Genomic DNA, 23,336 nt, shown 5'->3' with positions numbered 1-23,336 from the left:
ACTGGGTCTACCAGCGCGGGGACTTCTGGGCAGCCAGACCGCAAGCAAGACTGCAAGGGCAGGTCTGGTGAAGCCTCTGAACCCCAACCGTCCCACGTTTAACACGGGGATAGCACCACCTAGCTGATGAACTTTGGCGACTGAGGGTTACATGAGATGACGAAAGAGAACGCAGGACACTATGTGGATGCTTCTGCTCCAGTCCGTCCGAGGAAATGAGTTGGCTGCGACCCAGACGCCGACTGAAATAGCGGGCGGTCCAGTCCAGCCACCGCCGTGTAAAAGATACGGACAGCCGAAGCATAAACAGAGAGCGCCGGGAAGTCAGTCCTTCTGCACACGACATTCCCGTCCTCCGATCAGCAGGACGGGACGCTCGGTTCCCGGCACGCGCCTGAACGCCCCTCCCTTTCCCGGAGCTGCCATCTTAACCCGAGGCGGGCCAGGGGTCGCCGGCCCCAAACCGCGCTGGGCTCGCTCTCCGCCAGTTCGGGTAGGACCTAGTCCTAGGCAACGCTGCCTACCGCCCCTAGCAACCACTCACCAGCTCTTCTCTTTGTATAGGCCAGCACATTTCCTTTCTTTTTCTTATTGGTCCGCGTAACTTTCTGCCAGCCAATCAGTGACAGCCACGGGACCCAACTCACTCCCACACAACTCGGAGGGGTGATGGAGCACGGGGCGAGCTTCTCTTCTCGGCTTCCCTTGGCTTTCCACAGACCCTTTGTGATGTCAAAGCGTCGTGACGATGCCTGGAATTAAGTACGCAGGGGTTTCCTCTCCCGCGGGCCTGCCGCAGCGCCTGGCCCCGGCACGCCCCCCCCTCCAGGTGGCACGGCCCGCAGGACGCCCCGCCCCAGCCGCGGGGCCCGCCGGAGCGCCCGGGTCGAGTCCGCTGGCGCCGGGGCCGCGCCGCCGGGGCCAGTCGCGGGGACCCCGCTCCCCCGCCGTGCTCCTCCTCCTCCCGGCCGCCGTCGGCCCCGCGCAGCCCTCCCGGGGGGCAGGCGCCCCGGCGGCGGGGCGCGCGGGCGGGGCGCTGGGTACGGCCCGCGCCGCCGGAAGTGAGGTGTCGGGCGCGGAGTTCCGGCTCGCAGGGGGTGGGGCGTGTTGTTAACCGGAGCGGCTGCCGCAGTCGCGGGCATCGGGCGGGCTCGCGGCGCTGGGCTCCTGGTGAGTGGGGCGCGGCCGGGCCCGGGCTGCGGCCGGGTCGGGGCAGGACCTTCCCCTCGAGGCCGCCGGGCCCTGGGCCCCCGCCGGCCGCCGGCCCGAGACCTCGGGGCCGCGCCGCCACCGAGGCCGGGCCCCGCCTGCGACGCTCGCAGCTCCTGGCTTTCCGGGGCGCGCGGCCGCCCGGCGGCCCGGCTCCCTCTCGCTCAGTCCCGCCACTGCACCCTGCCGGCCGGCCGTTTCTCCAGCGCCCCGAGATGGCACTGCCCCGGGGCTGGGGGCGCCAGGGTTCCAGGCTGACGTACCCCGCCTGCCTGCCTGCGCGCGTCCACGCCGACCACCCTGCACAGCTGTCACCGGCGCCGCCGCCTCCCCGGGCCGTCCCTCTTTGCCTCGGCTTCTCCCAGCTCAGGCCGAGCCTTCCCGCTTCTGGAGCCAATTCTTCCCTTTGCCTCAGAGCCCAGAACCGCCACTCGGGGGTCAGCGGTGGCAGTCTCCCCTCCTCCAACTACGCCTCCCTAGAGGAGGCGGCTTGGCAGGCAGCGCGGAAAGCCCTAGATTTGGGACAAGACTGACCCAGGTCCCAGGCCTTGCATCACAGTGACGGCTTAACCCCTTTGAGTAGCAGCTCCTAATTTGTAAAACTTAGGGCCTGGGCCTGAGCGAAGTGAGCGCCCCCCCCCCCTCCTGTCGACGCTCTGACAGGCTCTGTGCTAGACTTGAGACGTTTGGACCTCAAGATGTATGTTACTTTCTTTCTTTCCCCACACAGGTCTCCGGGCCAGGGCAATGTTCCGCACCGCAGTGATGATGGCGGCCAGCCTGGCGCTGACGGGAGCCGTGGTGGCTCATGCCTACTACCTCAAACACCAGTTCTACCCCACTGTGGTGTACTTGACCAAGTCCAGCCCCAGCATGGCAGTGAGTTCAGGGCCTGGGGAGGGAGGAACCCGAAGGAAGGGGAGGAGTCGGGCTGGGGCAGAGGCCAGGGGTTGGTAGGGGAGAAGTAGCCACTGATTGCCTGACTTTGAATAAAGTGCCTTAAGGACTTGGGGAGGTCCCTGAGGGCTGAGCTCCAGACAGAAGAAAGCAGAGCAGGACCTCGAACCGTAGCCTTTCCCCACTCCCAGGTCCTGTACATCCAGGCCTTCGTCCTTGTCTTCCTCTTGGGCAAGGTGATGGGCAAGGTGTTCTTTGGGCAGCTGAGGGCGGCAGAGATGGAGGTAAGGTGCTGGCGGCCCAGAGAGTGAGGGGCGGGCGCCGGGCAAGCGGAGTGCCTGGGTCCCACACCAGTCGCCACCCAACCCCCAGCACCTCCTGGAGCGATCCTGGTACGCTGTCACCGAGACCTGCCTGGCCTTCACGGTGTTTCGGGACGACTTCAGCCCCCGCTTCGTGGCGCTCTTCACTCTCCTCCTCTTCCTCAAGTGTTTCCACTGGCTGGCCGAGGACCGAGTAGACTTTGTGAGTCGGGAGTGAGTGTGGGCAGGCTTGTGGGGCTGGGCTGGGGCTGTGGGGTGGCCTGGCCTTCCTGATGGGGCCCCCTCTTCTCTGCCACAGATGGAACGCAGCCCCAATATTTCCTGGCTTTTTCACTGCCGCATCGTCTGTGCGTGAGACTCGTGGAGGGCAGGGGGGGAGAGGGAGCTGGAGGGAGGAGAGGCACCAGCCGTAGGCCTGGACCCCAGGGCACAGGCACCCGCCGGCCCACAGCTGTACAGGAAGGAGAATTTAGGAAGTTGATTTGCATCGTCTCTGCCCTGTTCCACTCCGGGGCGTCTCAACTGCCCAGGCCCTAGCTGTCTGCCTCCTCACCTGGAGCTTGGGCTGCCCCAACACCCTGCCCCCCGCAAAACTGGCATTCCCAGAGGGCCGAGTCCAGTGGAGTGTGCCCCATGACTAGGCCTCGGGGGCCCTGGCGGTGGCGGGCTGGAGAGCGGGGCTGTCCCGGAGCAGCAAGTGGCTGTCAGGCCCTGCGCTGACCTCCCCCTTTGGGGTCCCTGCAGCCCTCATGTTTCTGCTGGGTATCCTGGACTTCCTCTTCGTCAGCCACGCCTATCACAGTATCCTGACCCGCGGGGCCTCTGTGCAGCTGGTGTTTGGCTTTGAGGTAAACCTGGCTTGGGAGGTGGGGGCCAACCTGAGGTGGTACTGCGTGTGCCATGAGTAACCAGCAGGCACGTAGCTAAGCACCTGCCAAGGGACCACCCTGTGCTGGCCACCAGCGAGCAGCGACTGGCCAGACATGGCAGCCCTCGCACACACAGTCCTAGGTGGTAGCAAGAGGCCAGCAAGACAGGCAGGTGCAGAGGATCCCTGACCTGGGGCCAGGTGGGCTCCTGGAGGCTGGCGTCAAAGCTGGTGCCTCAGGGATGGACAGGAGAGAACTAGGCAGGTGGACTGCTGGAGAGGCGGGGCAGAGGACGGGTGTTCAGTGCCAACAGCTCAGTTGCTGAGTGCTAACTGCATGCAGGCATAGCCTGAGCTCCTGCCTCTCCCTCGCGCACGCTCTCTCCCTCTCTCTCTCTCTCTCTCTCTCTCTCTCTCCTCTCCCTCTCTCTCTCTCTCTCTCTCTCTCTCTCTCTCCTCTCTCTCTCTCTCTCTCTCTCTCTCTCTCTCTCTCTCTCTCTTTGTACTGGGGATTGAACTGAGAAGTGTTGTACCTCTGAGCTAACACCCCCAGCCCTTTTTATTTTGAAACAAGGTCTTACTAAGTTGCTGGGGCTGGTCTCGAACCTGCAGCCCGCCTATCTCAACCTCCCAAGTACTGGGATTACAGGTTAGCACCACCATGCTCAGCTGACCTGTGTGTGTCTCTTAATCAGCAGGACAGTATTGCTTTTTTTTTCTTTTGTGTTTGTGTGTGGCACTGGGGATTGAACCCAGGGGCATTCTACCTCTGAGCCACATCTCTGTTTATTTGGAAGCAGTGTCTTGCCAGGTGGATGAGAGTCTCACTACTGAGACTGTCCTCAAGCCTACGATCTTCCTGTGTCAGCCTCCCAAGTACTGGGATTACAAGTGTGCACCACCATGCCTGGCTAGCAGAATAGAATTGCTAGATACAGTTAATTTTGTTTTTTTTTTCAGGTCTGGGGATGAAACCCAGAGACATTTGACCTCTGAGGTACACACCCTGCCCAAGTTTTTATTCTTTATTTTGAAACAGGGTTTCACTGAGTTGCAGAGGGCCTCACTAAGTAGCTGAGGCTGTCCGCAAACCGTGATCCTCAGGTCTCAGCCTCTCGAATGCTGGGATTACAAGCGTGCGCCACCACGCCCGGCACTTTTTTTTTTTTACTTGTGGTACTAGGGATGGAACCCAGGGCCATTCTACCTCTGAGTGAGATCCCCGGCCCTATTTTTTCTTTCTTTTTTTCTTTTGCTTCCTTCCCTCCCTCCCTCTCTTTCTTTTTGTAGTACTAGATAGAGATGGACCCAGAGGCTTTCTATACCCAGGCTACACTCCCAGATCTATTTTTAATATTTTACTTGGAAACAGGGTCTCACTAAGTTGCTGAGAGCCTCACTAAGTAGCTGAGGCTGGCTTCGAACCTGTGCAATCCTCCTGTCTCAGCCTCCCAAGCGCTGGGATTACAAGCGTGCGCCACCATGGCCAGCTTTTATTCTTTATTTTGAAACAGGGTCTCACTGAGTTACGGAGGGCCTCACTAAGTAGCTGAGGCTGTCTGTGAACCACGATCCTCCTGCCTCAGCCTCCCGAATGCTGGGATTACAAGCGTGTGCCACCACGCCCGGCTATGAACAGTCAATTCTGTCTTCTACAGATGAGCAGACTGAGGCTCAGTGGGCTGCCTGAAGTCACAGCTCAGAGCCTGTGCCTGCGCCTGCGCCACTGCGCCCCGCCGTGCTGCGGCCTGGGCCTGGCGGAGCTGACCTTCACGTTCCCTCTGCCCTCCGCAGTACGCCATCCTGATGACCATGGTGCTTACCATCTTCATCAAGTACGTGCTCCACTCCGTGGACCTGCAGAGTGAGAACCCCTGGGACAACAAGGCAGTGTACATGCTCTACACGGAGCTGTTTACAGGTGAGAGGGGCGGGCCTCTCCCCACTGACCCGCTCCCCGCTCCGCCGGCAAGGCAGCGACAGCTGTGTGCCCTCCCCAGGCTTCATCAAGGTTCTGCTGTACATGGCCTTCATGACCATCATGATCAAAGTCCACACCTTCCCGCTTTTTGCCATCCGGCCCATGTACCTGGCCATGAGGTAAGCCAGCCCGCCCATTCCTTCTCCGGCTGCCATCCCTCCCGCCCTCTCCACCTTCACCGACTGTCCTTTCAGGCAGTTCAAGAAAGCTGTGACAGATGCCATCATGTCTCGCCGAGCCATCCGCAACATGAACACACTGTAAGTGGGCATGCCTCGGCTGCTCGCCCAGCTCTGGCCACATCCCCCTGCTTCCAGCTCTGGTTCTGACGCATGCGCCGTCCTAAACCAGGTATCCAGATGCCACCCCCGAGGAGCTTCAGGCAATGGACAACGTCTGTATCATCTGCCGAGAAGAGATGGTGACTGGGGCCAAGAGGCTGCCCTGCAACCACATTTTCCATACCAGGTGAGTGGGCCCGGCGCTGGTGTACCCGAGCTCGGCCCTGGAGCCCTGCTGACCAGGCCTGGTCTCGACCCCCAGCTGCCTGCGCTCCTGGTTCCAGCGACAGCAGACGTGCCCCACCTGCCGAATGGATGTCTTGCGGGCCTCCCTGCCATCCCAGTCACCGCCGCCTCCTGAGCCCGCGGATCAGGGGCCACCCCCTGCCCCCCACCCCCCGCCACTCCTGCCCCAGCCCCCTAACTGTGAGTGTCTTCATTTGACCCCGCATCGGGTCATTGCCTGGGCCGCGTGAGATGCTGGGGCCGGGTGAGATGCTGGCCGAGTCTGTGCCCTCCAGAGGCTCATCCCCCAGGCCTGGGAGGTCTGGAAGGATGGGGACCGGAGGCTGCCATTTCTGTGGCCAGGGCTGAGCTGGCTCCTGGGAGCACAGTTCCCAGCAGCCCAGCAGCCTGTCTGGGAGCGGGGTGCGGCAGGTGGGCCTCCTCTCACCACTCGTCCTCTCTGCAGTCCCCCAGGGCCTCCTGCCACCTTTCCCTCCAGGCATGTTCCCGCTGTGGCCCCCCATGGGCCCCTTCCCGCCTGTCCCACCTCCCCCAAGCTCTGGAGAGGCTGCGGCCCCTCCATCCACCAGCACAGGTGAGCCTCGGGGGCCACACAGCTGGGAGGCGGCGGAGTGGACCCCGAGCCCCGCGCCACCCTGACCTGCTTGCTCTTCAGCAGCCCCTTCTCGGCCCAGCGGAGCGGCCACCACCACAGCTGCTGGCGCCAGTGCCTCTGCCCCCGCCGCTGGCTCTGCCCCCGCCCCCGAGGCCGGCCCTGCGCCAGGCTTCCCCTTCCCCCCTCCGTGGATGGGCATGCCCCTGCCTCCGCCCTTTGGTAAGTTGGGCCACTCTAGGAAGTTCTGGAATGGAGGCGGGGCGGGGGTAAGCCCAGACAGCCAGACTGAGCCTCCGCCTCCCGCCAGCCTTCCCCCCCATGCCCGTGCCCCCGGCTGGCTTTGCCGGGCTGACCCCAGAGGAGCTCCGGGCTCTGGAGGGCCATGAGCGTCAGCACCTGGAGGCCCGGCTGCAGAGCCTGCGTAACATCCACACGCTGCTGGACGCCGCCATGCTGCAGATCAACCAGTACCTCACTGTGCTGGCCTCCCTGGGGTAGGACTCCCCTGCCTTCCATACACCTGCTTTCTCAGACTGCCTGTCTTCAGGGCCTTGGAGGTGTTGGTTACCTGCCTTTCCCTCCCACTCCAGGAAGCACATCTGGAGCTGGGTGCTAGGGTGCCGCTTACTACGGAGCTGGCCTTCAGTCTTACTCCCTGTGGGTGGTTTTTGTTGTGGTTTTTTTGGTACTGGGGATTGAACCCCAGGGGCATTCTACCTCCGAGCTACACTCCCAGCCTTATTTTTTATTCTTTATTTTGAAACAGGGTCTCGCTGAGTTGCAAAGGGCCTCGCTAAATAAATAGCTGAGGCTGTTTGAGAACCACGATCCTCCTGTCTCAGCCTTTCAAATGCTGGGATTACAAGCATATGCCACCATGTTCGGCGTGCTTTTTTTTTTAAAACTGAAATTATTCCTAGTTTTCACTGTTGTAGCTAACACCCTCCTGACACTGAGATTGGCCCCTGAATTGAGGGAGCAGATAAGAGTCACTGGAGCTGGCTTGACCCAAGTGCAAGTGGTGGTTCCATCTTGACTTGCTTTGTGACCTTCACGCCAGAATAGTTCTTGCTCCTACTCATAGGTGACACGCACAAAGTGCCTGGCAGCCAGCAAGGAAGCATATGCTGGGAGGAAGCTGCAGTCCCTGGCTGAGCACGTTGATTTGTTCAGGGTGTCCTGTGAGCCCTGACACCCGGGCTGGGGACTGGAGGGTACCAGTGAGTGGGTCCTGCCTGCAGGGTGTAGTCCATGGGGGTCACTTGGCTCTTGAGCCCACTTATGTTCGCCATTGTCTACCGGTCACTGGGGCCGCGGGGCATACTGGCCACTCTGTCCCACAAGGCTCAGCAGAGGCAGGCAGGAGCATCCGCCCAACCCAGGATGCTAAGGCCAGCCTGTCCCTGTCTCTTCTCTCCCCAGGCCCCCCAGGCCTGCCGCTTCAGTCAACCCCACTGAAGAGACTGCCTCGACAGCGGTGGCTGCCGCTTCCTCCACCAGCATCCCCAGCTCTGAGGCCACCACCCCGTCCCCAGGGGCCTCTCCACCAGCCCCTGAAACGGAAAAGCCTCCGGGTGAGTGGGGCCCGACTGCGGGAGCTGCTTGGGGAGCCTCGTTGGAGTCCGCCCCTGACCTCTCTGTCCTCAGCTCCTGAGTCTGTGGGTGCTGAGGAGCTGCCCGAGGATGGAGAGCCGGATGCTGCGGAGCTCCGTCGGCGCCGCCTGCAGAAGTTGGAGTCCCCGGTCGCCCACTGACACTGCCCAGTCCTGGCCCTGCCCCTGCTCTCCGGAGCAGCCCTCGCTGGAGCGCGTCCCACCACCAAGTGCCAGCTCCCTCTGCACCAGGGAGTACTAGCCCCAGCTGATGAGAGGAGACTGCATCCCTGGCCAGGTGGAAAGAGGCTGTGTTCCTAGTGGAGGACCCCAGGCCCAGGCAGCCCGGGACGCTGTCATCTTCAGCCTCTCTCCACCTCTCCAGCTGTGTTCTGGGGCCTAGCTGGGGCTGTGAAGGCAGAAGGCTCAGCCCCTGAAAACCCCTCTTCCCTACCCGTTTCTGGGAGAAGGGGCAGCCCCTCCAAGCTCTACTTGTGTGTGCGGGGGTCACACTGCAGTGCCGAACAGTATTAGCTCCTGTTCCCAAGGGTGGACCTGAGGGGCTAAAGGGAGGCCGGGAAGTTCTTGGCCCTCCCACCAAGACTGGTACCATTTCTTCCCCTTACTTTGATCTCCCCAGAAACCCCTTTGTGGTGGTGGCTGTGCCCCTACACCCTGTGGCATTTCCACGTCTTACTGGCAACCATGTAACTCAGGGAAAGGAGTGCCTGGGGTGGAGGGCAGGCGGGCAGCACGAGGGACCCTGCCCCCCCTCCCCCAGGCCCTTTCCCTGCAGCTTCTCTGGCAAGACCGCTCACCCAGCAGCCACTGCCCTGCTGCACCTGGGCTGAGGGCCAGCAGGCTGCTCCTAACCCTGCGCCCAGAACAAGGGAGCCCACGTCTCGGTGTGCACAGCTTCCCTAAGTCCCCAAGGACGGAAGTGCTTCCTTTTGTAGTGGCTTTGGCTTAAATCTTGTCCTTTGGATTTGAGTGTGACCCTGGGAAGGAGAAGCCCCGAGTGCCTGTTCCTTCCAGTTTAGAACAGGCTCTGGGCCGGGCCAGGCCCGCAGGAGCTGAAGCCTGCCCACCCGTCTTTCTTCCCCTTGGTTTTGTGTTACAAGAGTTGCTGGAGACAGTTTGATGATTATTTAATTTGTAAATATTGTACAAATTTTAATAGCTTAAATTGTATATACGGCCAAATAAAAACTTGCATTAACAATTGGTGAGACTTGTTGTCAGGACCAGAACTGGGCTCCTTCACCTTGCTCATACTGGAGACTGGAGAGAACAATGCTGATTACAATAAACAGCTAGGAAAGCATGCCCGTTTCACATAAGGAAAACTCAGCCCCAGGGAGGTTGGCCCCTATCGGGCTAGAGATGAGGGGAGCCAGTCTGAGGGCGGGCGGGGGCTCAGCCTTTGGACCTTGGGATCTAAGGATGGGCCAGGGTGAATGAGGCTGGCAGGCTGGGGGAGGGGCCATGCAAGGTCAACTCCAGAGCTAGACTGAGGAGCTCCCAGGCGCCCCCTTGTGGCCAGGCCAGCCAGCTAGTCACTTAACATCCTGGAGCTGCAAAACCCAAGGAGCAGGGAGCAGAGCTGAGCCTCCCAGTCCCCTGCAGGCTGGGGCACTAGAAACTGAAGACCAGCAGGGCTCCTGCACAGATCCACCGGCTTCCTTCAGCTTCCACCAGCCAGGTCTGGCCAAGACTAGGGCTTGACAGCGCTCCCGGCAGTGAGCTCAAGAGGGCCAAGGGAGGATGTGCCCAGTGGGGGTTCGGCTTTTACTTCCACCAGACAACCCTAGAATTTTTTTTTAACTGGGGGCTAAGTCCAGAGGCGTTCTTATCACTGGGGTGCCCCATCCCTATTTTATATTTATTTTGAAAATGGGTCTAAGATGCTAAAAACCTCACTGAGTTGCTGAGGCTGGCTTTGAACCTGCAATCCTCCTGTTTAGCCTCCCAAGTACCAGGGATTACAGGGATGTGCCACCAGGCGTGGCTAACCTCTAGAATTGCATTTGTTGAACCCAAGGAGCTTCAAGAAACAGGCCACAGTGAGGGAAGAGACAGCAGCTAATGCTTTCTATTAGCTTGGCTATTTCTGGTGGGCCTCCCATGCTGGGTAGTTCTCCCTCAGGGGACCCCTTTATGCAAGCAAGGTCTGACCCACAAGGCCTTTAGCCCTCATACTCTGCCCTGCCCAGTCCCTTACCCCTGTATCCTGTCCCAGGAGCTCCAACATATTCTTCCTTCCCCCCAAGTTTCCTAGACTCCAGTTTGGGGGGAACACTACCACACAGGTTGCTCAGCGGGCCTCAGAAGCCCTTCTCAAGGAGCCAGGCTTTGAGCTGCTCATCAAAGTAGCCTTTGATCCGTAGAGTACCTGTCACCTCATTAACCTGAGTGACAGGTGTCTTCCCCAGTAGTGGGCTCAGGAAATCTTCCACATCCTTCTGCAGAGCCTGGGGAAGGATGACAAATTAAGCCTGGTTAATTGTACTTCCTCTCTAGAGGACTCCTCTCTCCAGGTCCAGAAGAACCAGGACCAGACCTAGATACCACTCCCTCCCCACTTACCCAGATGTCCCCCTCCACTTTCCGGATCACAGTCATCTGGCGGTTGCCATGTGTGATATCCTTGTAGACAGGGATGTTGTGCATTCGGGATCGACGCACAAAGTAGGGCAGCTTGGGTGGAACATCTGTCGTGGGAGACAGTGATAAGCTGACTCTTCCTGGGCTGTGAGGGGCTCCAGGCGTTCCCTCCGAGGCCGCATCTCACCTCAGCCCAACTCCTTTCCCCTCACAAAATCTGCCTCTGTACCCAAGAGTCAGGACTCAACCGTTCACCCTGGTATCCTGAGTCCCAAGCCCACTGGGGAATCCGGAGCCCCGACTCGGTAGAGGGGTACCCCTCCGCAGCCTTCTGGCCATCCGTGGCACCCGCCTCACCTCTGGGGGGCTGCCAGCCACTAGGGGTGGGATAATGTTCATGCTTTGGGGGCTTCGGGACGCTGGCGGGAGGCAATAGCCGCTCCACAAACCGATACTCATCCACAGACTCCACAAAGCTGGGGTAATCCGAAGGGCCCGGGGTCTGGCTCTGAGGCAAAACAGACAAATTCTCCATTGGCTCACCCAACACAGAATCATCTAGTAGGTCAACATTTAAAGCACGTGTCGATGTGCGGCTCCTCTCGGTGTGGGCTAACGCGGGCTCTCTTGCACCCACATCCCCACCCCCACATGCCTCAAGCGCACTCTCGGATCTGCCATCTTCCCTTTCAACTTTGTGGCTACCCCCAAGCCAAGGGCCACGGATCCGACGGGAAAACTAAGGCCCCATGTAGACACAGGGGCTTCAATGAGCGTTACGATGAACGACAGTGCGGCTCACACCCAGCTCTCAGCCCTCAGCTCCACGCTCGGCGCTCTCACCAAGTGCCGCAGCCCAGACCCGGTCTGAAGCCCAGTCCTCCAACTCCGCAGCGCGGCGCGGACTACGGCCGCCGCCATCTTGCCTGCCCCCGCCCCCGCTCAGCTTCCTGCGCGCGCAGCCGGCCTGGCCCCGCCCCGCAAGCCCCAGGCAGAGGGCGCCTGCGCGGAGCTCAAGGAGGCGGAGCCAGGGCGGCGGGCGGCGGTATAAATAGCCGAGGCTGCGGCGGTCGCTCAGTAGTGACGCGTTACGCAGCCGGCCGCGAGGACGTGCGCGCCCCCGCTTCTTCCTCTTTCTCGACTCCATCTTCGCGGTAGCGGCAGCTAGGGCTGCGGTTCAGGTAAGACTTGAGCGAGGACTGGGTCTGGAGGATCCGGGACAGGCTGTTGGAGGGTCCGAAGGCCCGGGGAGATCGAGGGCCGGGGCTGCTCGGCGGCGGCCGGGCCGGTGACTCCGAACTTCCCAGCAGCCCGGGCCCTCCCCACGTGAGACGCCGCGACTCCGCGGCCGGGGCGCTCGGAGCTGGGCCGCCGAGCCTCCCTTGGTCCCCTTGTCTTACGAGCCTTTCTCTTCTCAGTCGCCGACATGCAGCTGTTTGTGCGCGCCCAAGAGCTGCACACCCTCGAGGTGACCGGCCAGGAGACGGTCGCCCAGATTAAGGTGCGTGGTGCTTCCCGCGCCCCATCCGTCCTCGTGCTCTGCGCCTTCGTGTCCCCCGAAACGCCTGCGAACCTTATTTTTCCTCTGTAGGCTCGTGTATCCTCGTTGGAGGGCATCGCCCCGGAAGATCAGGTCCTGCTCCTAGCAGGCACGCCGCTGGAGGATGAGGCTACTCTAAGCCAGTGTGGGGTGGAGGCCCTGACCACCTTGGAAGTAGCTGGCCGAATGCTTGGAGGTAAGTGGGGTCTTTTTTTTTTTTTTAATTTCTGTAAGCTAGTGGGTGAGAAGTACATAGGCCTGGTAGCTCAGTGTCATTTATGTGGCTATATGTTTATTTTGGTGGTACCTGGGATGGAGCCCTGGGGCAGTCTACCTTTGGCTACACTCCCGCCCCTATCTTATTTCATTTTATTTACTTTTTTTTTTCGGTACTGGGTTGTAACCCAGGGCACCAGGGCATTCTACCTCCGAGCTGCACCCCCAGCCCAATTTTTTAAATCCTAATTTTGAAACAGTCTGAGTTGCAAAAGTCCTCACTAGTCTGTAAACGGTATTCGTCCTGCCTCAACATCCCAAATGCTGGGATTACAAGCATGCACCGTCACACCTGGTTCCTATTTTTTTGTTATTTTGGAACAGCATCTTGCTAGGCTAATGAGTCTCACTACTTGTTGAGGATGTTCTTGAACCTTAGATCTTCCTGTCTTCAGCCTCTCAAGTACTAGGATTACAGGCATACACCACACCTGGCTTACTTTTTTTTTTTTTCTTTTTTTTTTTTTTTTGGTGGTACTGGGGTGGAACCCAGGGGCTTTCTACCTCCGGGCTATAGTCCCAGGCCTATTTTTATATTTTATTTGTAAACAGGTCTCACTAAGTTGCTGAGAGCCTCACTAAGTAGCTGAGGCTGGCCTCGAACCTGTGCGATCCTCCTGTCTCAGTCTCCCAAGTGCGGGGATTACAAGTGTGCGCCACCACGCCCAGCTTGGCTTACTTATTTTTGAAACAGGGTCTCACTGAGTTTCAGAGCCCTCACTTAAGTTGCTATGGCTGGCCAGGAATCTGTGCTCCTCCTGTTTACCTTCTCAGGCTGAACTCTTGTGTGTACACACACATACCCAGACGTATTATTTTACCATACTGATTTTGATTTGTCCGGTTCTCAGCTTCCTCACTTGAGTGGGGAGGTTATAGCAGAACACCAGGGTACTCCTCAGTTCTTACTAAAAGTCAGGAGCTGCAAAAATCCTGTGTAAAACTTGGTTAGAAGTCAAATCTCTGCAACTTGGTTTTATTTCTGTTTGAGCCCCAGCCAGTTATGGTGATTGCTTGTAATCCCAGTACTTGGGAGGCTGAAACAGGAGCATCTCAAGTTTGAGGACAGCCTCAGCAATTTAAAGAGACCCTGTTTTGTTGGTGGTACTGGGGGTGGAACCCAGAGGCTTCCTACCTCCAGGCTATACTCCCAGAGCTATTTTATAGTTTTTATTTGGAAACAGGGTCTCACTGAGTTGCTGAGAGCCTCACTAAGTAGCTGAGGCTGGCTTCGAACCTGCGCGATCCTCCTGTCTCAGCCTCCCAGGCACGGGGATTACCAGCGTGCGCCACCACACCCGGCTAAAGGGGCCCTGTTTTAAAATTAAAGAGACAGGCCAGGTGTGGTGGTGCACACCTGTAATCCCCGCGCTTGGGAGGCTGAGACAGGAGGATCGCTCAGGTTCGAAGCCAGCCTCAGCTACTTAGTTAGGCTCTCAGCAACTTAGACCCTGTTTCCAAATAAAGTATAAAATAGGTCTGGGAGAATAGCCCGGAGGTAGAAAAGCCTCTGGGTTCCACCCCCAGTACCACAAAAACAGGGTGCGGGGGCAGAGGATCTTGGAGGTAGCTCGCCCAAGTTCAGTCATCAACACTTTAAAAAAAAAAAAAAGATTGAGCCTAGCCTTTCAGTGCCTGTAATCCCAGTACATTGGAGGCCAAGGCAGGATGATTGCAGGTTCAAGCCTAGCTTCAACTTAATGAGACTTGTTTCAAAATAAAATAGGGCTGAGGCTGTAGCTCAGAGGTGGAATGCCCCTGGGTCAATCCGCAGTGCCACAAAACAGTTTGAGTAGAGGGAGGAGGAATTGTGCTAGGTGGTGCCTTCCTGACTCTGAACTTGCTACTGATCTTTCTTACCACAGGTAAAGTCCATGGTTCTCTGGCCCGTGCTGGAAAAGTGAGAGGACAAACTCCCAAGGTGAGCTATGTCCAGACTCTTGGCTCCTGCCGGCCTTCTCCTTTCTTGGAGAGGAGCCAGAGGGAAGGGTGCCAGGGATGGAGGAGGTCAACCAGGTCTGATCAGCCTTCCCTTTTCCCAGGTCGCCAAACAGGAGAAGAAGAAGAAGAAGACGGGCCGGGCCAAGCGGCGGATGCAGTACAACCGGCGCTTTGTCAATGTGGTGCCCACCTTCGGCAAGAAGAAGGGCCCCAATGCCAACTCCTAAGCCCCCTGTCTTGGCTTTCCTAATAAAGCCACTTTACCTGGGCAGCCCATTGTTTCCGTTTGTTTGCAGGGCCTTGGGGAGGGGTGTGGCTTTGGGGGCTGTGGTGTGTCTCCTAGGCAAAGGCAGTATGTGCCTGGCACTGGGCATCAGCATTGCTTGATGACATTGGTGGTGTGTTTGTGCCTTGTGCTGTTTGGCTGGCCTTGCTAATAGTGTCTGGGATTAAGTGGTTGATTAAAAACTTTTGAGTTCTTTAGAGCTGATTTAAGTTCTCTTCTAGCAACTGAGGCTTGCAGCACATCTGAAACCTACTGATTGAACGAACTATGTTTTTGGACCTGCTGGGTTTTGAAACACAACATACCAACATACCGCAGGGTAAATGACCTTGGACTCTGAGCTCAAACTTCCACTTGCTGTTTTTGTGTGTGTGGGGGGGGTATTGGGGATGGAACCCAGGAGCATTCTACCTCCACACCCCCAGTCCTATTTTTGTTCTTTATCTTGAAACAGGTCTCACTAAGTAGCTGAGGCTGGTTCCTCCTGTCTCAGCCTCCCAAGTACTAGGATCACAATTGTGTGCCACCACGCCCAGCTGCTGGTTGCTTTTGAGCTAATTTAATCTTGGCCATGACCTTATTTTTCCTGTTAAGACTTAAAGAATGTAAGTCAGAAGGTGGGCCTGACTGTAGTTCCAGTACTTAGGAGGCTGAGAAAGGACAGCAGGTTCAAGAACAGCCTCAGCAAGTAGACTCATAAACTTAACCATATCCTGTTTCAGAGCAAATTTAGCTGGGTGTGGTGGTGCACAGGGTTCACGGAAAGCCTCAGCTACTTAGGCCCTGCAACTGAGACGCTGTCTCAAAGGGAAAAAAAATAGGGCAGGGGGTGTAGCTCCGAGGTCAGATGCCCCTGGGTTCTCCCCAGACCCAGCAAAAAAAAGCTGAGGGTGAGCCAGGCGTGGTTACATGCCCTCGTGATCCCATTGTTCTGGAGGATCACCGTTTGCAAGACCCTTCACAACTCTAAATGAAACAAAAGAGACTAAAAATTAGGGCTGTGGGTGTAGCTTGGAAGTACAATGCCCTGGGTTCTGAGCCCAGTGCTGCAAAAAAAAAAAAAAAAAAAAGTTCAGCATTAATCTTGGAGATAGATTCCTACTGGGTTCGATGCCCAGTTCTGAGGGAAGGGATAAATGACATAAAAAGGATAAAATATATATTAAAAAAAAATAGATCTAGGAGTATATCCTGGAGGTAGAAACCCTCTGGGTTCTACCCCCAGTACCACCCCAAAAAAAAAAAAAAAACCAGGCTAAGCTGGATGTGGTGGCCCACACATGTAATCCCGGTTCTTGGGAGGCTGAGACATGAGACTCACAGGTTTGAAGCCAGCTTCAGCTACTTAGCCTCTCAGCAACTTAGACCTTGTTACCAAATAAAATATAAAATAGGTCTGGGAGTATAGCTTGGAGGTAGAAAGCCTCTGGGTTCCAACCCCAGTACCACCAAAATAAAACAGGCTAAACCAGGTATGTTAGTGCACACTTGTAATCCCAGTTCTTGGGAGGCTGAGACAGGATAATCGCACAGATTTGAAGCCAGCCTCAGCTACTTAGGCTCTCAGCAACTTAGACCCAGTTTCTAATATAATTTAAAAAAGCTGGTCCATGTTTGTAATCCCAGCATTCAGGAGGCTGAGACCAGAGGATCACGGTTTGTGGACAGCTTCAGCTACTTAGGCCCTCAGCAATTTAGACCCTGTTTCAAAATAATAAAAAATAGGGCAGGGGGTGTGGCTCAGAGGTCAAATGCCTCTGGATTCCACCCCAGACCCACACACAAAAAAAGTAGCCCAGCCGGGTGTGGTGGCCCATGCTTGGGAGGCTGAGACAGGAGGATCACACAGGTTCGAAGCCAGCCTCAGCTACTGAGTGAGGCTCTCAGCAACTTAGTGAGACCTGTTTACAAATAAAATATAAGGAAGGTAGAAAGCCCCTGGGTTCCACCTCCAGTAACACCAAAAAAAAAAAAAAAAAAGCCCAAAGGTAGAAAAAAAGTCAGGTTTCATTCCCAGTACCACCAAAACCAAAAAAAGGTTAAGACTGGCATGGTGAGCCAAGCGTGGTGGCGCACACTTGTCATCCCAGCATTTGGGAGGCTGAGACAGGAGGATCACAGTTCAAGGACAGCCTCGGCTACTTAGTGAGGCCCTTTGCAACTCAGTGAGACCCTGTTTCAAAATAAATAAAAAGTAGGGCTGGGAGGGTGATGCTCAGAGGTAGAATCCCTGGGTTCCTTCCCCAGTACCACCAAATAAAAAAAAAGACTGGCATGGTGGTGCACACATGTAATCCTAGCATATGGGAGGCTGAGATTGGAGGATCACAGTTCTCGACAACCTCAGCTACTTAGGCCCTCTGCAACTCAGTGAGACCCTGTTTCAAAGAATAAAACTGGGCATGGTGGCACATGCTTGTAATCCCAGCATTCGAGAGGCTGAGACAGGAGAATCGCAGTTCAAAGCCAGCCACATCTACTTAGTGAGGCATCTACTTAGTGATGCCCTCGGCAACTTACTGAGACCCACTTTCAAAATAAAGAATAAAAAATAGGAAGCTGGGCGTGGTGGTGCATGCTTGTAATCCCAGCATCCGGGAGGCTGAGACAGGAGGATTGCAGTTTGCGGACAGCCTCAGCTACTTAGTGAGGCCCTCTGCAACTCAGACCTAGTTTCAAAATAGGGCAGGGGGTATAGCGGTATAGCTTGGAGGTCAAATGCCCCTGTATTACATCCCCAGACCCACAAAAAAAAAAAAAAAAAAAAATAGGGCCAGGAGGCCAAGAGTGGTAAAGTGGTGGCCCATACTTGTAATCCCTGTGCTTGGGAGTCTGAGACAGGAGGATTGCACAGGTTTGAAGCCAGCCTCAGCTACTTAGTGAGGCTCCCAGCAACTTAGTGAGACCATTTCCAAATAAAATATAAAATAGGTCTGGGAGAATAGCCCGGAGGTAGAAAGCCCCTGGGTTCCACCCCCAGTACCCCACTCCAAAAAAAAAAAAAGGTCTGGGGTGTTGTTCAGAGATAGAATGCCCCTGGGTTCTATCCCCAGTACCGAAAAAAAGAAGAAATAGAGTGTAGCTTGGAGGTAGAATGTACCCAATTTCCATCCCCAGTACTGGAAAAAAATAAAAGTAAATCATAAAAAATAGGGCTGGAGGTGTAGCTTGGAGGTAGACTGCCTCTGGGTTCCATCCCCAGACCCGCAAAAACAAAACAAAACAAAAAAGGAGTTATTTTGACTCAGTTCTATGACACCCAATCTCCAGAAAACCCATTAATCAATGAAAAATTTAAGCCATTAAGGCAGAGCCCTTGACCTAACAACCTCTTAAAAGTCTTACCTCATGCCCCGCGTGGTGGCGCATTCTTGTAATCCCTGCGCTTGGGAAGCGGAGACAGGAGGATGACGCAGGTTCGAAGCCAGCAGCGCTGGCTTAAGAGACCCTGCTTCCAAAAATAAAAAAGTATAAAATAGGTCTGGGAGTGTAGCCCAGAGGTAGATGGGCTTCCAGGAACCCCAGTACCACCAAAATAAAGAAAGTCTCACCTCAGCTCATTGAACAGTGGGACAACACACCTGTAATCCCAGTTCTTGGGATTCTGAGATGGGAGGACCTCAGATTCACCGCCAGCCTCTGCTACTCAGTGAGGCCCTGTTTCAAAAGAAAACAGGGCTGGGAGTGTAGCTCAGAGAAAGAATTCCCCTGGATTCAACCCCCAGCACCCCAAAACAAACAACTGTAGCAGTGGTTGAGGCGACAGGTGACCTGTAATAGAGGATTATAAAACATCTCAGCAAGAGATGGGATCTGACTTGTTACCTAATTTCTTGTGGGCTGTTTGTTCTGTGCAGGGGATCAAATCCAGGCCCTGGAGTAGTCTGGGTAAGTGCTCAAGTAGTAAAACTCATCAGTCCAGCAAAACCCTCCTTTCTTCCTTCCTTCCTATCTTCCTTTCTTTCCTTCCTTTTTTTTTTTTTTTTTTCTTTTCTTTGTATTACTGAGGATTGAACCTAGGGGCATTCTACCTCTGAGTCAGCCCTGTTTTTATTCTTTATTTACTTATTTATTGGTGATACTGGGGATGGAACCCAGGGCCCTTCTACCTCCGGGCTACACTCCCAGACCTATTTTACATTTTTATTTTGAAACAGGGTCTCTTAAGCCAGCTGAAGCTGGCTTCGAACCCATGCGAGTCTCCTGTCTCCACCTCCCAAGCGTGGGGATTACAAGTGTACACCACCACACCCAGCTTATTCTTTATTTTGAAACAGGGTCTCACTAAGTTGCAGAAGTCCTCACTAAGTAGCTGAGGCTGGCCATGAACCTGCAATCCTCCTGTCTCCGCCTCTCAAGTACTGGGATTACAAACGTGTGCCACCATGCTCGGCTTAGCAAAACTGTTACAAACAAACAAACAAACAAACAAACAAAAAAGGGCAGGGAGTATAGCTTGGAAGTAGAATGTCCCTGAGTTCAATTCGTAGTATTGCACAATAAAAAATAAATGAGGCAGGGTGTGGTGGCACACGCTTGTAATCCCAGCATTTGGGAGGCTGAGACAGGATAATCGCGGTTCGTGGACAGCCTCAGCTACTACTTAGTGAGGCCCTTTGCAACTCAGTGAGACCCTGTTTCAAAATAAAGAATAAAAAAATAGGGCTGGGGGTATAGCTTGGAGGTAGAATGCCCCTGGGTTCCATCCCCAGTACCACAAAAATAAATAAATAAATAAATAAATAAATAAATAAATAATAAGGCTTGCAGGTAGAATGCCCCTGGGCTCAGTCTCTCTCACTGATCTTGCTTGGTTGTTGGTGGCTCACCATCTTCACTCTACACGACTGAGCGCCTTAGCAGAGGGACCTCATCTCTTTGATTCTAATTGTGTCTTCACTCCTCAATATGGAGTCTGCATTTAATGGAATTGGATACGTTTGTTTATTTTTTTATGGTACTAAGGGTTGAACCCAGGGGCATTTTTCCCCGGAGCTACACCCCCAGCCCTATTTTTTTATTCTTATTTTTTGTGTGGTATGGGGTTCCTGGAAACCCTTCTACTTTCGGGATACACTCCCAGACCTATTTTATATTTTTATTTGGAAACAGTCTCTTAAGCCAGCATGGCTGGCTTTGAACCAGTGTGATCCTCCTGTCTCCGCCTCCCAAGCGCGGGGATTACAAGCATGTGCCACCAACCCGGTTATTTTTATTCTTTATTTTTAAACATGGTCTCACTAAGTTGGGAAGGGCCTAAGTAGCTGAGGCTGGTCTTGAACCTGCGATCCTCCTGTCTCAGCCTCCCAAGTACTAGGATTACAAGCGTGTGCCACCACGCCTGGTTGGATATGTTTATTTATTTTATTTTCTGGTGGTACTGGGGTTCCTGGAAACCCTTCTACCTCTGGGCTACACTCACAGACCTATTATAATTTCTTTCTTTCTTTTTTTTTTTTTTTTTTTTGCTTGTGTGGGGATGGAACCCAAGGGCATTCGATTTCTGAGCTACACCCCCTGTCCTACTTTTTATTCTTTATTTTGAAACCAGGTCTCACTGAGTTGCAGAGGGCCTCACTGAGTAGCTGAGGCTGTCCGCGAACCATGATCCTCCGGTCTCAGCCTCCCGAATGCTGGGATTACAAGCATGTGCCACCACGCCTGGCTTTATTTTATATTTTTATTTGGAAACAAGGTCTCTAAAGCCATTGAGGCTGGCTTCGAATGCGCAATCCTCCCAAGCGTGGGGATTACAAGCATGCGCCACTATACATATCTGGCTGGATATGTATATTTATAATTATATATATTACTGGACATTAAACCCAGGGCTTCACAAAGTGCTAGGCAAACACCCTACCACCAAGCTACATCCTCAGCCCTCTTTATTTGTTGGCACTGGGGATTTCTTTTTTCTTTGTGTGTGGTAATGGGGATGGAATCCAAGGGCCTTCTACCTCCGGGCTATATTCCCAGACCTATACTTTATTTGGAAACAGGGTCTAAGTTGCTGAGAGCCTCACTAAGTATCTGAGGCTGGCTTCGAACCTGTGCGATCCTTCTGTCTCAGCCTCCCAATTGCTGGAATTGCAAGTGTGCGCCACCACGCCCAGCATGGCACTGGGGATAGATTCTAGGGGTTATTCTACCTCCTAGCTATACTACCAGGCCTAATCTTTCATTCATTCATTCATTCATTCATTCATTCATTCATAGGGCACTAGGGATTGAACCCAGGGGCATTCTATGTCTGGGCTATACCCCCAGCCCTATTTTTAATTAAATTTTTTTTTGGTGGTACTGGGGATTGAACCCAGAGGCATTCTACCTTCAAGCTACACCCTCATCCTGATTTTACTTTTTTTCTTTGTGGTGTTGGAAATGAAACCCAGGGGCACTTTACCTCCGAGCTACACCCCCAGCCCTATTTTTTTATTCTTTATTTTAAAACAGGGTCTCACTGAGTTGCAAAGGGCCTAAGTAGCTGAGGCTGTCCGTGAACCGTGACCCTCCGGTCTTAGTTTCCCAAATCCTGGGATTACCACGCTCGGATCCAAATAGGTGCTTTTAGCAAAAGTCCACTCATCTTGAAAGGTGGTTTTAATTTTATGCAATCTAGGGCCACGAGTTGGCCAAAACCAAGAGGGGGCGAAGGGCCGCCCGCGCCCCTCGGCGACCTGGCGCCGTCACTGTGGCGGGCGGCGCCCCGGCCTGGCGGCGCGCTTCTGCGCCTGCGCACAGCGCTGCGGAAACGAGGGGCGGGGCTCGGCGGCTCCACGTGGGCGGAAATCGCCCAGAAACCTCGCGATCTTTGCGGAAGTCTCCGTAGGGCCCGCAGAGAGGCGGAAGTCGCCGAGGCAGCACCGGAAGTGGCTGCGCTCGGGCGCGGGAGTTCGCGGCTACGAGGCCGCACGGGTTGCTATGGAGCCGGCCGGGCCCTGCGGCTTCTGCCCGGCCGGGGCGGCGGAGCCGGCGCGCTACACCTGCCCTCGCTGCAACGCGCCCTACTGTTCGCTGCGCTGCTACCGGGCGCACGGCACCTGCGCCGAAGACTTCTACCGTGACCAGGTGCTGCGAGAGCTTCGCGGCCGCAGCGCCTCGCCCAGCCGCCTGGCAAGCGCTCTGCGCCGGCTGCGCCAGCAACGCGAGGCCGAGGACGAGCCCGAGGAAGCAGGCCTCAGCCCCGCGCCGGGGCCCCGCGGCCTTGCAGGGCTCTGGGGACGGCTGGCGCCGGCGGAGAAGGCGGCCTTCGAGCGGCTGCTGAGCCGCGGCGAGGCCGGCCGGCTGCTGCCCCCGTGGCGGCCGTGGTGGTGGGCCCGCGGGGCCGGGCCGCGGCTCGTGGAGGAGCTGGCTGGCAGCCCCGTCGGGGACGCCGCGGAGCCGGAGCCCGGGCGTGACGGCCCGAGGGCCCGCGCGCCCGCAGTGCCCGCCCGCATCCCCGCGCTGGCCAGCCTGAGCCGCGGGCCCGCCTCGCCGCTCGTGCGCTTCCAGCTGCCCAACGTGCTGTTCGCCTACGCGCACACCCTCGCGCTGTACCACGGCGGGGACGACGCGCTGCTCCCCGACTTCTGTGCCACGCTGCTCGACGTCTCTGGAGCCCTGGGCGCCCAGCGAGTCTTCGCCTCTGCGGAGGAAGCCCTGCAGGCCGCCGCCCACGTGCTAGAGGCGGGCGAGCACCCACCTGGGCCTCTGGGCACCCGGGGCGCTATGCAAGAGGCAGCCCGCATCCTGCTGGGCGAGGGTCCTACCGGCCAGAAAGGCTACACGCTGGCAGCGCTGGGGCACCTGGGACAGACCCTGGGCCGGGCCCGTAAACTGGCCGTGGCTAGCGAAGAGCGTGATCGCCTCTACCGCGCCCGCAAGAAGTGCCAGTTCCTGCTGGCCTGGACCAATGAAAACGAGGCGGCCCTCACACCCCTGGCCCTAGACTGCGCCAGGGCCTACCGAGCCCACACTGTGGCAGCCGAGGAGGTGGCAGCCCTCACCGGGGAGCTGGAGCGGCTTTGGGGAGGCCCTGTGCCACCTGCCCCGAAGACTCTCATCGAGGAGCTTCCTGGCTGAACTGCGGAGGGTACCCTTGACCTTAATAAAGCTGTGACTGGTCTGCCCAGCCGTTGGCAATGCCCATTTCTGAGTAACACCCGTTGACTTAACCTAGCTCCACTCTTTTTTTTTTTTTTTTTTTTTGCAGTACTGGGGATGGAACCCAGGAGTATTCTACCTCTGATCTGAGCTTTACCCCCAGCCCTATTTTTTTTGGGGGGGGGGTCTGGGGATGGAACCCAGGGGCATTCGACCTCTGAGCTACACCCTCTGCCCTATTTTTTATTCTTTATTTTTGTTTGTTTGTTTTTTGGTGGTACTGGGGGTGGAACCCAGAGGCTTTCTACCTTCGGGCTCTACTGACAGACCTATTTTATACTTTATTTGGAGATAGGGTCTCACTAAGTTGCTGAGAGCTTCACCAAGTAGCTGAGGCTGGCTTTGAACCTGCGCGATCCTCCTGTCTCAGCTTCCCAAGCACGGGGATTACGAACATGCGCCACCACGCCCGGTTCTTTATTTTGAAACAGGGCCTCACTGAGTTGCAAAGAGCCTCACTAAGTGGCTGAGGCTATCCTTGAACTGAGATCCTCCTGTCTCAGCCTCCCAAGCGCAGGGATTACAAGCCTGCACCACCATTCCCAGCTAGCTCCA

The 23,336-nt window shown here is 56.0% G+C and overlaps 4 protein-coding genes across 5 annotated transcripts; 3 read left to right on the top strand and 1 right to left on the bottom strand.

Annotated features, from left to right (window-relative positions):
- Positions 1 to 1,060: 1,060 nt before the first annotated feature.
- SYVN1 (synoviolin 1) lies at positions 1,061 to 8,154 on the top strand (the record flags this gene model as incomplete). 2 transcript variants are annotated; one of them, XM_080714490.1, is made up of 16 exons in its annotated part: positions 1,061 to 1,170; positions 1,940 to 2,088; positions 2,298 to 2,390; positions 2,479 to 2,631; positions 2,728 to 2,776; positions 3,174 to 3,277; positions 5,092 to 5,218; positions 5,298 to 5,397; positions 5,473 to 5,538; positions 5,630 to 5,746; positions 5,822 to 5,985; positions 6,251 to 6,379; positions 6,461 to 6,619; positions 6,708 to 6,894; positions 7,823 to 7,974; positions 8,048 to 8,154. In XM_080714490.1, the coding sequence occupies 15 exons, from the start codon at positions 1,957 to 1,959 to the stop codon at positions 8,152 to 8,154; spliced, it is 1,839 nt and encodes a 612-aa protein (XP_080570616.1). The 2 variants fall into 2 exon arrangements, with proteins under 2 accessions (XP_080570616.1, XP_080570615.1); XM_080714489.1 differs by lacking the exon at positions 1,061 to 1,170 and having other exon boundaries at positions 1,957 to 2,088; positions 6,464 to 6,619.
- A 2,162-nt stretch (positions 8,155 to 10,316) lies between these two features.
- On the bottom strand, positions 10,317 to 11,517 carry MRPL49 (mitochondrial ribosomal protein L49; the record flags this gene model as incomplete). Its single annotated transcript, XM_080697533.1, has 4 exons — positions 10,317 to 10,463; positions 10,579 to 10,703; positions 10,954 to 11,104; positions 11,440 to 11,517. The coding sequence occupies 4 exons, from the start codon at positions 11,515 to 11,517 to the stop codon at positions 10,317 to 10,319; spliced, it is 501 nt and encodes a 166-aa protein (XP_080553659.1).
- A 217-nt stretch (positions 11,518 to 11,734) lies between these two features.
- On the top strand, positions 11,735 to 14,683 carry FAU (FAU ubiquitin like and ribosomal protein S30 fusion). Its single transcript, XM_080719760.1, has 5 exons — positions 11,735 to 11,777; positions 12,015 to 12,097; positions 12,188 to 12,332; positions 14,278 to 14,333; positions 14,455 to 14,683. The coding sequence occupies exons 2-5, from the start codon at positions 12,023 to 12,025 to the stop codon at positions 14,578 to 14,580; spliced, it is 402 nt and encodes a 133-aa protein (XP_080575886.1). The 5' UTR covers positions 11,735 to 11,777; positions 12,015 to 12,022; the 3' UTR covers positions 14,581 to 14,683.
- Positions 14,684 to 21,536: 6,853 nt separating this feature from the next.
- ZNHIT2 (zinc finger HIT-type containing 2) lies at positions 21,537 to 22,700 on the top strand (the record flags this gene model as incomplete). Its single annotated transcript, XM_080716841.1, has 1 exon — positions 21,537 to 22,700. The coding sequence occupies exon 1, from the start codon at positions 21,561 to 21,563 to the stop codon at positions 22,698 to 22,700; it is 1,140 nt and encodes a 379-aa protein (XP_080572967.1). The 5' UTR covers positions 21,537 to 21,560.
- Positions 22,701 to 23,336: the final 636 nt, after the last annotated feature.

This window comes from Muscardinus avellanarius, assembly GCF_963383645.1.
Source record: "Muscardinus avellanarius genome assembly, chromosome: 1".
NCBI classification, from domain to species: Eukaryota; Metazoa; Chordata; class Mammalia; order Rodentia; family Gliridae; genus Muscardinus; species Muscardinus avellanarius.
Note: the sequence above shows the minus strand (reverse complement) of the source record. Positions and strands in the feature narration are given on the sequence as shown.